We start from the raw sequence: 17,091 nt of genomic DNA, 5'->3' as shown, positions 1-17,091 counted from the left end.
ACCTTGAAACCACATAAATATAAGGATTGGGCATTATATTTTTAAAACAAGAAGAGTAGGCTTTGTACATATCTTAATTATCTCTTAAGATCTTGAGTGTTAGGAAACTTAGAGGGTGGGTGTCTCATTAAAATGTACAGATAATGGCAAAATGCAATTTGAATTAAGCCTTTTATTTTAGCACAACTAGTCCATGCAAGAAACAACAAAGCAAAATAAAACAAAACATCCTTTTTTAAAGCCACAAGGTACACACAAACACACACAAGTGTGTGTGTGTTTTAGAACAGACGCTATTGACTGTATTACCCCTAAATAAACCAAGGCCTAAGTAAATGCAGTATAGTTTTCACCTAGCTAAAGCTAAGTTCTTTCTTAAAAGAAGGCTCATTCTTAATTTCATACTTTCCTTCACAAACAGGTGTTTGCATTTTTCTGTTTCTGCATTTTGTACATAAGGACTGTGGGAAATTATTCAAGTATGAGCAAGAGATAAATGTAGTACTTATCTACTTTACTAAGTGGATCGAATTAGTTAGTATAGTGTCATGAATTTTATCCTGCCACACTGCAACCTGGTAGACAAGGTGAAAAAGCTGGGTAACAAAGGTACCCCAAAATGCAATGTCTTCAATAAATTAGAAGTATATTTCTCTCATTAAATACACCAATAGAGAGAAGCCCAGACTGGTGGGGTGATTATATTCCATTAAGTCATTCAGGGACTCAGGTTCCTTGTATCTTGTTACTCTACTATCTTGTCTTCATACATATGGTAGAAACCAGTTCACTGACATAATCTGTTTTCCAATCTACAGTAAAGAGGAAAATAAAGTCCAGGGCACGAGGCTTCATCATAAAGGAGATGACTGGGAAATTACACACATCACTTCTTCACACATATCATTGGCCTAATCTCAGTCATATGGCTATATCTACCTGCAAGGGAAGCTAGGAAATATAGTCTGTAGCTGGGTAGCCATGTGCCCAACTAAAACTTTGGGGGTTATGTTACTAAAAGGAACAGATAATAGACATTGGGAGGCATTTAAAAGGGGTCTCTGCCTCAATAGGTATCAGCCAGGGTTTGGAGATAACAGATTAAGCACAAAAAAGATAAAGGCAATGTCAGGATAGTGTCTGTTCAAGAGCATGGCAAACCTGTATGTCACACGGTTGAATAAGCTGTTGGGGAGTTTTCAATACCCTTCACCACCCTCACTATTATCCCTTTCTTTTCTCCTCCTTTTATTTTTCTTTCCCTCTCCATCTTCATTTTCATACTCCTATGTTTCACCCCCTCTGTTTTTTTTTTCTTTCTTGTTTCAACTGCTTGTCATACTGAGGTCTAAAGAACTTGCTGATCACTGACCACAGATGCATGCTTTCTCTATGTATGTTAAGGGCTGATTTAAATATACTTGGAGGCTGAAAATGGAAGAATTTGCTTTAAAATATATGAGACTCTGGAAGGATTAGGAAGCACTGCAAGTGTTCAAAGAATCAATGAGGAATTCAGTACAGTCACTATGTAATTAATGGGGTAAAAATAAAGGAGATGTCCTATCAAGATACAATAACAAAGTTTTGAGATCACTAAGTCCTCTGCAATAAAAACCTGAAAATGTCTGTATTACAAGAAAGTCTATTTTGTGAATGACTCAAAACAATGTTAGAAATGAATACAATCATGAGCAGTTCTGATGTTTTTGGCAGAAAGCAAACACAAGTCACTTCTTCTATTCACCCTTCAACTGACAGGCAAAATGGCCCTACTTTCCTGTACATTTAAAAATTGCTAAGATGGTAAATTTTATGTTATGTGTATTTTAACTTAATTTAAAATTATTCAATAATGACCCTACTTCCTGTTATTCATCATCACTAAGAGTTTCTGAATAACCTTTTTGAGCAACTTTATTTTCTGGCAGTTGAATATTTTCATCTGAGCAGTCATCAGTTTCCTAGTTTTTTTTTTTTTTTTTTAATCTAATACCCATCCTCTCAGCACTCAGGTGCAACATCACACCTTCCCAGGGGAGGTCATCAGGTGACTCCAAATCTTTAACTGATGCTTGATATTCAACATGATGTCCATTGATTTTCAAGATGCCATCATCTTTTGTATCATGCAACTAGAAGGCAGCCATCAAGAGGTACAATTTGAGTCCTTACAAGAATCTTTGAACCATCCAAACATAATGCAGTAATAACGTTCCCATTTTGCACACCCTTTCTTCTCAAGTGCATGAGTTTCTTCTCCATTCTGGAGGGGTTCTGGCACTGCCTCTCTTCATCTCATTAGTGTAGAAAATATCCCCAACAATTAATTCAAATTCCAGTATGCAGCCCTCAGGTTCCTGAAAGGTATATTTGGCATAACTTGACACATGAACTGCAAGTCATTACTTATAGAGAAGTTTAAGTCCCATGAGAATAGCAATACTAGTAATAGTAATCATTGCTGACAATGTGTGAATACTCATTCACCCACCATGGGTACTATGGATGTGTATTAACTCAATTAGCTCCAAGTTATTTGTGATTACTTAAATCCTCTTGCAGTTCTATTAGCCAGCCAAGTAAGTTGCTTTGTTCTTAAAAGCTACGGAAATATGTTGTGAGATAATCTAAAATACAGTTTCATAAAGAAATCTGACACTATAGCTGAATTATGGTGAGCAAATTTAAAAGTATGTGTCTTGTTTTTCTGTGATTTTGTTCCCTTGAAATTGGAGCAGATGTTGTTATATCCTGCAGGAATAACATCTTCAACTATGAGCTTAATATAACCTTTCCTTCCATTTCTTTCCTTTCTTTTGGAATCCTTAGATAAATCTCTAATTTCCAAAGAACTCTCTGTGGTTAGACAGTGGCAACTATCACGTGCCATAGGTTTTGATGCTTATTTGGGTAAAATATCTTGAGGAAGTTACAAGGGAACTTTATGTGTGTGTGTGTGTGTGTGTGTGTGTGAGAGAGAGAGAGAGAGAGAGAGAGAGAGAGATTCATTTCTGAATAAAACTTTTTCAAAGAGGAGCCATTCAGTGTAACTGATGACAAAGGATAAATGTTTTGTAAACCACTTTGCTTTTATCTTAAATGGAGAGTCTTTGGCAAAACATTTATCTTTACCGTGACCATAGTATAATATCAATATGTATAAGTAATTGTGTAAATGAAATTAACCCCCCCCTACTATTCAACATCTTATTTAAGAACAAAATGCTCACTATTTCCTAATTTCAACAAAGAAGATCTCTGATGCTGACGCTTCTTAATTAGGGAAGAAATTTTTCTTTTAATTGAAAAAGAGAGTTCTTTTTTCTTTTTCAATAAGTTAGAGAGTGTCCTCTAGTGGAAAGAGAATCTCTGCCCTCAGCAATTTTAGAAATGGCCACATGATACATAATTAGAAGGTTGCACTAAATAACAACTGACCCTACTGCTGATTGGAGTCCACTGGTTGAAGGGAAAATGTATTATTTTTCCTCTAAGGCTCCCCTCACATTGCGACCTACTTAAAAGCTTGCCATATGACAAGTATTGTTCTCACTTTAGATAGCAAATGATTTTTTATGATCAATTTTAGCGTGCTTCCTTCTGAAGCTGGTAAGATTGAGCTGATGGTGCACCTTTCTGCCAAAAAGGTGGCAAAAGCATTTAGTGCAATTTACTGTAGCATTTACAGATATGAAGTTGAGACAGCTAGAATACTATTAGCTTCAGGACTCTGGTCCTGACTGACTGATATATTTGATGTATGCAGCAGCTCCCTAGGCCACAGCTTAAATTTTTCTATTATTTGAAGGAAGACAGAGAAACAAAATTGAGAGGAAAATTAAACTAATGTGTCTCTCTCTTCTATGTAACCTGTGAAATTCTAATGCTCATTTCCTGTATTGCAGGTTAAGTGTAGTAGATAGTATTAGTGCAATTACTTGGGTATCGGTATCAGAGAATAGATTGGAGATGTTCTTTCAACATCTAAATGGAAGAGGATAAGGAAGAGCTGTGCTGTTTGACTCTGAATCGCATACTAGGCTTGCTTTATCAGAAATTGTGTGTTAAGTTTGCAAACTAATCCTAGAAAAAGTGCTACATACTTCATTGCTGAATAGCACTACAGTCACCTTCAAAGTACTTCAATTGGGAAGCTGTGCACCGATGCCAGCGCCTAGTCCACCCTTCAAAGCAATTTTGGAAGCCTTTTTCTGGAATGGCCATCAAAGCTGTCGTCGTATTACCTTTGATGTCCTGAATGTCATCAAAATGTCTTCCTTTCAATATTTCCTTTCTCTTTGGGTGAAGGAAGAAGTCATTGGGGACCAAATCAGGTAATGTAGGGAGCGTGTTCCAATACAGTTATTTGTTGACTGGCTAAAAACTCCCTCACAGACAGTGCCGTGTGAGCTGGTGCATTGTCGTGATTCAAGAGCCATGAATTGTCGGCAAAAAGTTCAGGTTGTTTTCATCGAACTTTTTCACTCAGCCTTTTCAGCACTTCCAAATAGTAAGCTTGGTTAACTGTTTGTCCAGTTGGTACAAGTTCATAATGAATAATCCCTAGATATCAAAAAGGGTTAGCAACATCATTGCAACAAGTTCGGGAACATAATTATCAGACCGTGCGCGCGCATGTGCGCGTGTTGTTTTATTGAGTTTCCTTTTTAATTGAAAACATACTCAGATACACATTAGGTAACAAACACAAATAAATAATTGTTTAATGAGCAGAGCATTGTTTATGAAAATAATGTATTTCCTAAACAGAACAATAAAAATAAGAGTGAAAACCTAAAAATAAAAAAAGGAAAATTCATACTCATTTTCTGGTTGAATTTTCTTTGCATTGTTTTCCATTCAACTGAAGTTTTACTAATTATATGTTGAAGTCTGTTGATCTTAAATTTTCTTATGTCCAGGCTCTAGTTCTAAGAAATTATTTTTCCTCCACAGATTCATGAAATATATTTTCTCCTAGATAATATATCTGTTTTATAATAATATTTAACTTTAATAAATCCCAATTTTATGTTGGATCATATGAAATTAATTTTTGTTTCTAGATCATAATTCAGTTCTGAAAACTCATTGCCTGGAGTTAATCTGGTACCATTTTTGAGCATTACAATTGATTCCAAAGAGCTATATCTGCCTGAGGGACAAACACCATGTTATTTTTATCATTATTTTTAAATACATTTTGCAATAAACATGGAAACACAAATATCTCTTCAAGGTAGTGATTTCATTCCTTTTGGGAATACACCCAGAGGAAGGATTACTGTATCATATGGTAGTTCTGGTTTTGGTTTTTTGAGGAAATGCCATACTGTTTTCCATAATGTCTGTACCAATTTACATTTCCACCAGCAGTGTAAAAGGATTCCCTTTTCTCCACATCCTTGCCAATACTTGTTTTTTCTTTTGTTTGTTTGGTTTTTTTGTGGGTGTTTTTTTGTTTGTTTGTTTTATAATGACCATCCCAACAGGTATGAGGTGAGGTCTCATTGTTTACATTTCCCTGATGATTAGTGATGTTGAGCTCCTCTTCATGGACCTATTAGCCATTCACAATAGCCAAGATATGGACACAACATAAGTGTATATAGACAGATGAATGGAGAAAGAATTTGTGATGATAACCTGGAAAATATACTAAGTAAAATAAGCCAGATACAGAAAGGAAAAAAACACACGACATGATCTCACTTACAGGTGTAATCTAAAAAAACCTCATACGTAGAAGAAGAGAGCAGAACAGTGGTTACCAGGGGTGGGAGATAGGGGCAATAGGGAGATGTTGGTCAAAGGGTATAAATTTGCAGTTATGTAATAAGTCTAGAGATCTAGTGTCCAGTATGATGACTATGTTTAAAATTACTGTATTGTATGCTGGATATTTGCTAAGAGTAGATTCCAGGTGTTCTCATCACAAAAAAGTAAAAATGGTAATAACTATATGAGGAGATGATATGTTAATAAGTTTGACTGTAGTATTAATTTCACTGTGTGTGTATTATATATATTTAAAACCATCATGTTCTACACCTTAAAATACACAATTTTATAAAAAATAAAATATACAAAAATCAATGCATTTTGCTCTTTGTTTGGACCATCCACATTCTGTCCATTGCTATCATCATTATACTTCTTTAGGAAACTTATGGACAATATTTATCTACTTAAATTTCTAAGTAAATATAGAATTATTTTGTTGAATTCTACAACTCATTGGATTTTTATTAGCAATAACATTAAATCTAAAATATAACTTACAAATGGACTTCAAAAATATTTCGGTTTTCCATCCAACACTTTGCAAAATATATATATATCACTTTGCAAAAAAAATAATATATATATATACATATATATATATGTAGAGAGAGAGAGAGAGAGAGATGTATATATATGTATTTCATAAAACCTTTGATCTGACTGAATATGATTTTGTGGTTCATTTATTCACTACCACTTCTCATTATAATTTGTTTGTTTTTTTATTGCTAGTATAAATAAGATCTCTATTATTTTCTATTCAGTTACTATGGAAATCAAGTATGATATTGATTTTTAGATATCAGAGACCTTAGCTAACCACAGGGTTTACTTCTTGAGGCTGACGAAACCATAATAAAAATCAGTGTCTCCTAGAGAATAACATTAAAGAAAAACTAATTTAAAATCACATTAACTGTAGCTGAAATACAAGTATATTAATTTGCTACGAATCATCTACTTTAAAAAAAAACTCAGATTTGTCAGATTTCCTAACATACCCCATGAAGAAAAACTTTTTTTCTCCTGAATTGCCTTCTTCAATTGTTTATTACCATAGGGCCCCAATATGCTGAGATAGATTCTCCTACAATTTCATATTGGGCAAGCTGAGTCTTGTTTTAAAATTTCATAAGCCAGCTTTTAATGGTTTTAAAATTAATGCCCATTAGAGTTGCAGTCTCTGTTGTTTTTGTTTTGCATATTCTGGCTCTATTGGGTTTCTTAAGGGCGTTTTTTGTTTGTTTGTTTGTTTGTTTGTTTATGTGAAGTTCTATCCAAATATATCGAGATGGTAGACAACCCTTTCTCTAAGCATTACCACATACACTCCATTTGTTCTACATGGATGAATAGTCATATTTTTGACTTGATTTTGACATGATCTATTTAGCATAGTAACTCAAACTGCATGTAGAATAAATCGAATTGCACAGATTTTTATATTTTGTAATACAAATTCAAAAGCATGTTATAGCAAAAGACCAAATTTTAACACTTTGGCTAGTAAAAGTTTCCTCTAATTTGTTAACATTTGGACACTTGAAAGAACTCTTTCTTCAAGAAAGTAAAAATATAAGTTCTTCTGAACTGTTTCAGTATGCAATTATATTATCTTCAAGTAGTACTTTTATCGTCTCTTAAAGCATCTTATTGTTTTTTAATGTCTAATTGCATTAGCAAAACTACAAAATATATTATATAAAAATGTTTCTAGTAGGTGTCCTTGTATTGACCTTAAAGGAGATGGTCCTGTGGGTCTCACTTATGTTAACTTCTTGTTTAAAATATGTTTACTTTTACATATTTGGAAATTTCTCAGTTTTTGTTAAAAATGTAGACCTTCAATAATTTATTCAGTTCCTCTCATTCTCAACTAGAATTGTAAACCTATCATAGGGTCAATACACTACAGTGAGGAAATAAGCATTTTAGGTATGATGTTGAAATTTACATTCTGTGGTCCTATAAAAGCTCTTTCATCTTGATATTGTTTTTATAATTTTGAACATTACTAGTTATTAATAAAATAATCATAACTAATGATAAATTTCTGGTTTAATATGAATAGTAAGGATCACAAAGAAATACTACTTCACACTCATTATAATAAAAACATCATATACCAAGTATTGACAAACATGTAGAGAAATTGGAACCCTTATACATTGCCAATGAGAATGTAAAATGGTATGGTCACTTAGGAAAATAGTTTGGAAATTCCTCAAAGACTTAAACATAGAATTATATTGGGACCCAGCCATTTTACTCCTAGATGTGTACCCATGAGAAATTAAGGCATATGTTTGCACCAAAATTTCTGCAGGATTATTCAAAACAACATTATTCATAGAAGCCGAAGAGTGGAAATAACCCAAATGTCCATCAACTGGCAAATGGTTAAACAAAATATGGTATATACATACAATGCAATATTATTTAGCCATAAAGAGGAAAGAAGTATTGGTACATGCTATAACATGGATAAACCTTGAAACATTAAGCTAAGTAAAAGAAGCCAGACACAGAAGGCTACATACTACATAATTCCATTTATATGAGATGTCCAGAATAAGCAAATCCATAGAGACAGAAAGACAGATTAGTGGTTGCCAAGGGCTGGGGGTTGGGAGGAAATGATGAGTGACTGCTAATTGGTTCAGGATTTATTTTTGGGGTGATGAAAGTGTCTTAAAGTTGATTGTGCTGCTGGTTGCACATTTCTATGAATATACTGAAAACCATTAAATTGTGCGTTTTAAATGGATAAATTGATATGTGAATTATATCTCAATAAAGCAATTAAAATATGCATGCGACATCTTTGAAAAAACAGTTTTATAGACAGCAGTATGCTGCTAAATGTGTAAAAATTGTCAAAGAGTAATTCTGACATGTAGGTAGTTGTTACTTTCCTTTACATTGGCAAATAAGAGTGAAGCATTGGAGATATATGTCAGAACTTTATTTGGTCTTCAATGAAGTAAATAACTTCTTTGCCAAATCAGACTATCGTTTTTCGATACTAGAGGAATATTTTTTAATGTTTGTGATATTACCAGTATAACAGCTATAGACATGACATTTTTAAGTTTAATCTGTGTTATTAACATTTTCTCCATAGACAAGCAACAAAAGAATAATCATACATTGATTTGCACTATTTGGCAATTTATGGGGTAAATACTCCCACCACCATGGTCAATTGCAGGCTACCGATATAATCTCACTAAACATGCAGTTGGGAAGAGATGTGCAGTAGTACACTATTATATAGCATTCCCTCCAGACAGATACTAAAGATGAATAATGTAGCAAAATAATTAGGAAGTTTTGAGTATCTATTAACCTTTGATTTTAATATACTATGTTTACTTGTAACTTTATATAATTTAATTTTAAATGATGACTGCGTTTAACAACCTGCTTGCAGAATTTCTGAAAATGTAGTACTTGACTCTCACAAGCTGGTATGAACAGGCTCCATCCTATAAGTGAAATCATGTCTGGATGAGGAGGCTCTGCATGTGCAATGTGAAGGCTAGTTTACAAGAGAGACTTGGCCTGTGGAGACAGACTGTTGACATGTAACCTTTAATTAATGAAGCTTTGATAAAATGAAGCAAGGGGAAATGCAAGTTTGAAAGATATTATGCAGGTTATTAATGAATTTGAAATTATTTATTGAGTTCCTAACATATTCAAGACACTGTAATGGGTCCTGGTAATTACAAAGGTAAAAAAACAGACATAATTTCTGCCTTTGAGGAATGAGTACTCTAGTTACTGGGTTAGACATGCAAGCAAGCCAAATATTGTCAGGAATATATTATGATAAAATACAGATATTTTCCAAGGGCTATTGGAGGGAGAAGATAGAGTGACTGTTCCTTGGAAAGCCAAGTCAGACTTTTGGAAGAGTTGCTATTTGAGTTGGGATTTCATGGGTAAGAAGTAGTATATTGGGTAGAAATGAGGAGAACATAAAGCAAATAACATATTGTTAAAAAGCATGAGAATATGAAATGAATCATGGGTGGACTGCTAAAATTCAGATGCTAAAAACTTGTTATGTAACTGGCATGTCCTGTTTCATCATCCCAACGTAGAAACACAGTCATGTCATTTTTATTTTCCTAATTCCTCTTTCCTAATTAACTTCTTAAATGAAATTGTCTAATTCTATTTTTCTCATTTTCCTATTTGTCTTTATTAATCTCTATCAGCCCTTATTGAGTGGGAGTACATCATCTCTCCCTATGCCCCACCTTGCCCCATGAATTTCTATCAACTCCTGGTTCTTATTCAGCCTAAGGGGAAGGGATGAGAGTGCTTTATTCCTGCTTTCAAACACAGACAATACACACTTTGGGTCCAAGGCCACAGTGAAAAGTGCTGGGTAGACACAGCTTTCCTACTAGAGACAGTGTAGTCTCAGGTGTGAGCCTCACTTCATCTGGTCTTCTCTAAGGATTGACTCTACTGGGCTCCTTTCCAGCTGGCAGAACTATGCATAAGAAGGGTAGCACTGCCTTTTGCTCAGCCACATCAATAGATATAATTAAGAGAAACCACTCACAAATCGCTTCACAGAACAGAACTCTGCTCAAGTTGATTTTCTGTCCTGATTGTATTGTGTTTTTTATTTTTTAATTAAAGTTTATTGGGGTGACGGGTTAGTAAAGTTACATAGGTTTCAGGTGTACAATTCTGTAATACATCATCTATATATCATATTGTGTGCTCACCACCCAGAGTCAGTTCTCTTTCTATCACCATATATTAGATCCCGTTTGTATTATCATATTGAGGAGCAGCTGGCAACTCCTCTCTCTGTCTCTCTCTCTCTCCCTCTCTCTCTCTCTCTCTCACCTTCTCACCTACACGCATGCACAGTGATGCATGTAAATTATAAAAAGTATATTTTCTACCTCATCAGGCTTCCTATTTAATCTCTGCTTTGAAGAGCTTCCTATTACCACATTGATAAAAAGCATAGTGATCTGTAGTCACTGTTATCACCTATGCTTTATCCTTTTAAGAAATTATGTGGAAATAATCTGATCTTTGCAATGACTATTCTTTGTGACCCCAAAATATTGTAACATTCTCAATCATCCTCGATTCTCTCTGATCCAATCCCTGTTTTGCAAAGACAGTAAGAGTGATTTCTTTAAAATGCAGATGGATTTATGTCAGTCTACTTGAAACCAACTTAACATTGCCCTTAAATGGAACTCCGAAATCTTCAACAAGGCCTACATGGAAGGACAGGGCTGCGACTGCTCTGGCCTTATCATGTTTTATTCCTCCCCTAATCCTTTCCCATCCTCACACCCCAAGTACATTTTAGCTTCAGGCACTGAAGTTATTTTCTTCTTCCACAATTCTCAGGCATTCTCTCACTCAAGCTCTTTCCTCTATGCATGGAGTGCTGTTCTAATTTTCCCTCCACCTTCTTTTAATTCCTTCCATGAAATTCAGTCTCTGAACCACAGCAAGCTTAATCCAAGTATGGATAGAGTTCCACTAGGTGCCCCCCTATCACTGCAGATACCCCCAGTACTGGAGCTCAAGGCCAGGTAGATAGTCAAAGCCCAAGTGAGCAAAGGTGATTGACAAAGCAAATTGTCGCTTACATGGGTGCAGGAACCATTTCCTAGGTGTGGCAGCACAAGGCCTGCTGGTGAAAGACATGAAGAATTAAGTAGTGGAAAAATCACTTGATCTGGGAAAGTGGGACTGTGACAGGAGAGACAAATTCAGGTCCCAATGAGGGAGTCAATTGACCTCTCTGCTAAAGAATGTCAGAGTGAGTTACTAATGACATAATCATTATTTATAAGCCCCCATATTTAGTACAACTACCAGGGGTGCCAAAAGAATGTATACAAGTGGACACTTTGGTCAACGTTGCTCAAGCAGTAGTTCGCTGTAATTGGAAGTGTCTGGATGCTGATGGTAACCACTTTGAGCACCTCTTGTAATTGCAGAAGTCAAACGTGACTTGTATTCATCTTTTGTTATCGGTATATACTGAATATTGCAATTTTAATAGTTTTTTTTCTTTTTGTAAAATGTTTATCCATTTTATGGCATCCTCTGTAGAATGGAAAATTAGGCAATTTCGGGAGATTTCTACTTGTGAGTTCTAGTCATTAACTCCCACTTAAAAATGAAAACTTGACCCCTGAAAAGATAGATTTCATAAATTATTGATACACACAAATTTAAATCTCTCTATGTTCATTCTGTTTGCATGTGATGTTAATTATCATGCCATGTAGTATTTTGAGATTTACTGTTGAATTCATGACTATCTTGACACCATAACATGTAGTGCAATTGCATAAAAGCTAGGGCTCTTATAAAAATGTAACATTGATTGACACTTCCCATAGAAATCTGCGGTTGATTTCCTATGAAAGATTGACATTCAGTTATCCATTTTCTAATGTAAACATTCTCCAACACAGAGGGATTCCATATTTGAATATTTAGAAAATACTTATGTACAGAAATTAATAATAAGAACATACTTGGAGCTCCATTTTGCTTCTTAAAAGCTTGTACACATTTTCTGGACTTGCCTTATCTGGTCTCTGATGATGACTATTATATATAGAAACAAAGTCCATGAGAAATCACTTACTTGGAGAACATTCAGACATAAACAAAGATAAGATGAAAGGAGAAAGGAGAAGGGTATATCATGCTATCTTTGAAATATTAGAAGTACAAGAATTTATTTATGGACTGTTCTTACACAGTGGACATAATTAAGATAATATTATTTTTATCCAATAAAAATGATCTTGTTGTGAAACTTAAAGAATAGAGTTTACTTACATATGGGTGTACCCATGGCAGGGATTAGAAAGAGTTCATCTACGCTCATTATGCTTTTCTCTGGTTTTATACCGTAAAATCATTCATCAGCACAATTTCGAGAGATGTTCACTCTTTAACTCATAGCTTAGCTCCAAGGCTTCCAGTCTTTAGACATGGCCTTCTTTGTGCCTTCAAAGAAGATCTACTAGGATCTTCTTTCTTCCTTCAAGTTTCAGAGTTGTCAGGTACTCTAGAATGTTCTCAGGAATTTTTAAAATTGAGAAAGTTAGCTTACTTCATCCGGGTGCCAACAAAGGTGTCACCAGGGCCTAGTTTTCATTTCCTCATATAGTACCCATCCCTGAGAGTTCCCTTGCCCCAATCCAAGTGGAATAGGTCCTTACAAGTCCCCGTGCCACCCTACCCTCCCCCCATTTTCTAGTTCCACTTGTAGGCAGCAAGATTTAAAAGTAGTATGTATTGAAATATTTCAGTTTGCTAATGACTTGGGTAAACTAAGTGTTTGCAAAATGGCATGACCTGTCCCGTTCAGAAATAAACCTTACTTTCTGCAGACATTAAATGCACTTCCACCATTTAGTCAGGGACCTCCACTTACCTTATTAAGTAATCGACCAATCTGTATTCACCATCACAGTGGTCTCTGCTGAGGACCATATTGAAAGAAACTAATCTCCACAATAGTATCATTGATTTTACATCTAATAAAAATCCCCAATATTTATTCTCATGAGTTGTTCATTTGTGTTTTAATGTGCTTTTCTACCTGATCATGTGTCAATTTTCTTAATTAAATTATTTTTCCTTGTATAGTAAAAACATATTTTAATAACGTTTTGGGCGGATCCTGGATATACAGTTCCTTTTCTTTCCCATCCAAAGATTTTGTTTTGTTTCCATTTCCCATATGCAGCACTGAGAAACATCTTCTAACTTCCTTATAAAATCTTATAATTATCAGCATATGTACCCTATGATATCATGCTTTGAAAAGGGCACATCACCTCTGTGGTACCTTCCCCAATAATTTATAGCCTCAATCTAATCATGTGAAAACATCAGACAAACCTAAATGGAAAACGTTCTATAAAATAACTGACCAGTCTCCTTCAGAATCTCGTAAGTAACTCTCATTTCATTAAACAAGTTGTCAAAAGCACACATTTTATAAATTTGATCAAGATTGAAAACACCTGAAAAATATTATGTTAGAAAGATGTTTCATTATATCAATGAAGTGATTAAAATGTTCTCTCCCAGTTTGCCTAAAATAACAATGTGCAAATAGTTTCATAACGTATTTCTATCACTTCTCTCCATAGGTGACTCAGCTAATTTAACCTGCAGAGCTTTCTTTGGGTACAGTGGAGATGTCAGTCCTTTAATTTACTGGATGAAAGGAGAAAAATTTATTGAGGATCTGGATGAAAATCGAGTTTGGGAAAGTGACATTAGGTAAAATATTTTTTTTCTGTCAGCTTGTACAGTCAAGATTAACATTTGCTCTGTTAGTGAATAGAAAGTGATCTAGAAGAAAGGCTTTTTCTTTTGTTTTACTATTATAATAAAAAATATTGCAACATTTAATGGCAAAGAGGAAAAACACTTTTAAGAGGCTGACTATAGAGCTGCAAAACATGAACGTCATTTGCAAAGAATTTAAGAGAAATAAAAAGGAGTTTTTTCATTGAGGAATGTACTGAATAACAGACAGACCAAAATACCATCAAACATGGAAAATGTGACATTGTGCCTTTTGTTTGTAAGAGCTCTTTGTTTTAAATTATTAAGAGGAAATATTAACAACGTACCAGGATCCAACCAAATATAATCTCTGTCATTTCTTTTTATATTTTTTTCATATTTGAGGTATCAAGTAGTCTTTGATAGGAATGATAAAAGCTGCACAAAAATGTTTTCATTACCTTTTTTAGTCTGGCTTTAAAGTCTAAATATTACTATAGTGGAAATGATAGAGAATAACCATTAAAAATACCATAGATTTGGGGTAATGATGCTTAAGCCTCTTTTTTTAAAAAAAATGATTTATTTATTTGTTCATTTGCTTTTAAGGATTGAGGTATTCCATTATGATTAAAATTACACTTGGGCATAGATACTCATTTTTAATCATAATATAAATAAGCAAGCATAACAATAATTAGGTTATAACTGAATAAGAATGCTGATCATTTGTAAACATTCTCCCATCTAAAAGTCACATCTTCTGGTTGTATATGAGCATTTTAACCAAGTATATGAGGGTTCCTCTTCTTGGAGGAGGACATTTTTAAATGTGAGGACATTTAAAACAGTCAAATATATTAGAGAAAAAGGTTTTCCATAGAAAATAAAGACATATGAAACTGTCACATAAGGTTATTTCTACTAGGATCTTCTTTCTTCCTGTCAACAAATACACATGAATCTCACACTCCAAGTGAGTTCTGAAATGACCAGATGGGCACTCTCCGACATACTAAAGTGTTCCTATGCTATTTTTCATACTTATAACTTCACTATTATTTTAAGGGAAGGCAATAAATCTCCTAACTTCCCCCCATATCTTTTTGTGGGTGCTCAGAGAAGGTTCAAGAAAGGTATTTTTTAAAATCTGCATTAGAAAGTGTTGTGCAGAGATGAGTTACCAAACAGTGGGAGGGTAGAGGTGGAAACTTCAAACAGGGAAACGGAACTTTACTTTGAAGTTTTCCACTTGCTCTGAGAGGTGGCTAAAATCTTTGACGGTGAGGTTAATGAGCGTTTACTATTAATTTTAAATGTAAGAATTAAACACTTCATCGGAGCACTTAGTCTACAGGTTTATAATTTCATATTTCTTTTAAAATAGGCGATTGATTTATATCATTAAAAAAACAGACTGGAGATTTCATCTGAAATGTCAAAATAACTCAGAAATTTTCTATTCTTCCTTTTTTTAAAATTAACCTGATATATAATTAGTCCTCCAGCCTAAGAGATTAGAATTTCTTATCTCACTTTTACATCATATTTCTTCGTAAAGGGAAAGCATTTGTAAACTTTTCTTCAAGGTCTCTCTCTCCTCTTTATTAGGACAGTATGATTGTTCAGCTAAGAAAGATAATTAACTTCAACTTCATTAGCAGCTACAAAGACAAACCTACTCATTAGAAGTGAAGAGGGCATGATATAATTTAATTAAGATAGCATCAATCCATAGCCAAATTTGAAGCACAGATACTATAGGTATTTTCACATCGGATTCAGATTCCTCTAATTTTTTTTTCTTTTTCATGTATGTGTATGTTTGTGTGGGGTTTTTGTTTCGTTTCGCTTTATATTTTAGAATTCTCAAGGAGCATCTTGGGGAACAGGAAGTTTCCATCTCATTAATTGTGGACTCTGTACAAGAAGGTGACTTGGGAAATTACTCCTGTTATGTTGAAAATGGAAATGGACGTCGGCATGCCAGCATTCTCCTTCACAAACGGGGTGAGTGTAACCTTCTAAGCTTGAGTGATCAACTGAGCCTATAATGAGAGGGAAATAATTGGGAACCAAAAAAAAATTAAAATTTGTTTTTCTACACAAATTTATTGTAAATAAAATAATGACATTAGCAGTTGGGCCATCAAGGGAAATAATACAGTGGATGGGTGACTAGCTCAGGCTCTAGAGTCAAATTTGGATTTATTGTTCTGCTTTAATACCAACTATATAACCTTGGGCATGGTATCTAACTTCCCTATGCTTCAGTTTCCTGATGTATGGAATGGGAAAAATAATAGTATTGACTCTGTACTTTAAAGGATGAAAGAAACAAGAAATGTGAAGACTTTGGCACAAAGCCTGTATACAGGAAGTATTCAATTAAATGTTATTTATTATTATTAGAAAAAAGCAAATCAATTAAAAATAACTGAAATAGTTTTAAATAAGTCCAAAATTGTGTTCCTTATTGGAAGGTTATTCCTTTAGTGTAATAATTATGCCTGATGGATTCCTCATTGCAGTACTCCTTGACATTCTTTTTTCTGCTTCAGAAAACTTTTACATATGTAAGATTCTCCCTTGATTAACAATAATTCATTAATTGTTCCTTAATGAATTATTAATAGTCAACTATTATTTATTAACAATAATTCAAGTAATATAGGTTATGGTTGAGTGCAACATCTGCCACTTTAAATCTGATTCCACAGCAGCCCCAACACATTATGCACAGGGTTAAAATATATATAAATATATATTGAATTGTTTGAAATTAGGGATAATTGTAAATTTTGAGCTATGCCTTATAATTGGTGAAATTTTTTATGTACATTACAAAAGAAAAATACAATTTTTATATTACCCTAGGTAAAAACTTTCTAGTTTTTCAAACAAGTACACTTGATGTTCTCTTACTCAGCAAATCTACAATGATTTTAATTTCAAAGTACATGTTTAATCCTAGACTCTTTGAGGTTG

The 17,091-nt window shown here is 34.1% G+C and overlaps 1 protein-coding gene across 2 annotated transcripts in view; it reads left to right on the top strand.

The window, feature by feature from the left end:
* Nucleotides 1-17,091, top strand: part of IL1RAPL1 (interleukin 1 receptor accessory protein like 1) — a 1,302,015-nt gene that overhangs the window by 1,247,981 nt on the left and 36,943 nt on the right. For both annotated transcript variants that reach the window (XM_081041668.1, XM_081041669.1), the window contains exons 7-8: nucleotides 13,962-14,094; nucleotides 15,968-16,113. In XM_081041668.1, coding sequence (XP_080897794.1) covers nucleotides 13,962-14,094; nucleotides 15,968-16,113 — 279 coding nt within the window. The remainder of the gene's footprint in view (nucleotides 1-13,961; nucleotides 14,095-15,967; nucleotides 16,114-17,091) is intronic.

This window comes from Rhinolophus hipposideros, assembly GCF_964194185.1.
Source record: "Rhinolophus hipposideros genome assembly, chromosome: X".
NCBI classification, from domain to species: domain Eukaryota; kingdom Metazoa; phylum Chordata; class Mammalia; order Chiroptera; family Rhinolophidae; genus Rhinolophus; species Rhinolophus hipposideros.
Note: the sequence above shows the minus strand (reverse complement) of the source record. Positions and strands in the feature narration are given on the sequence as shown.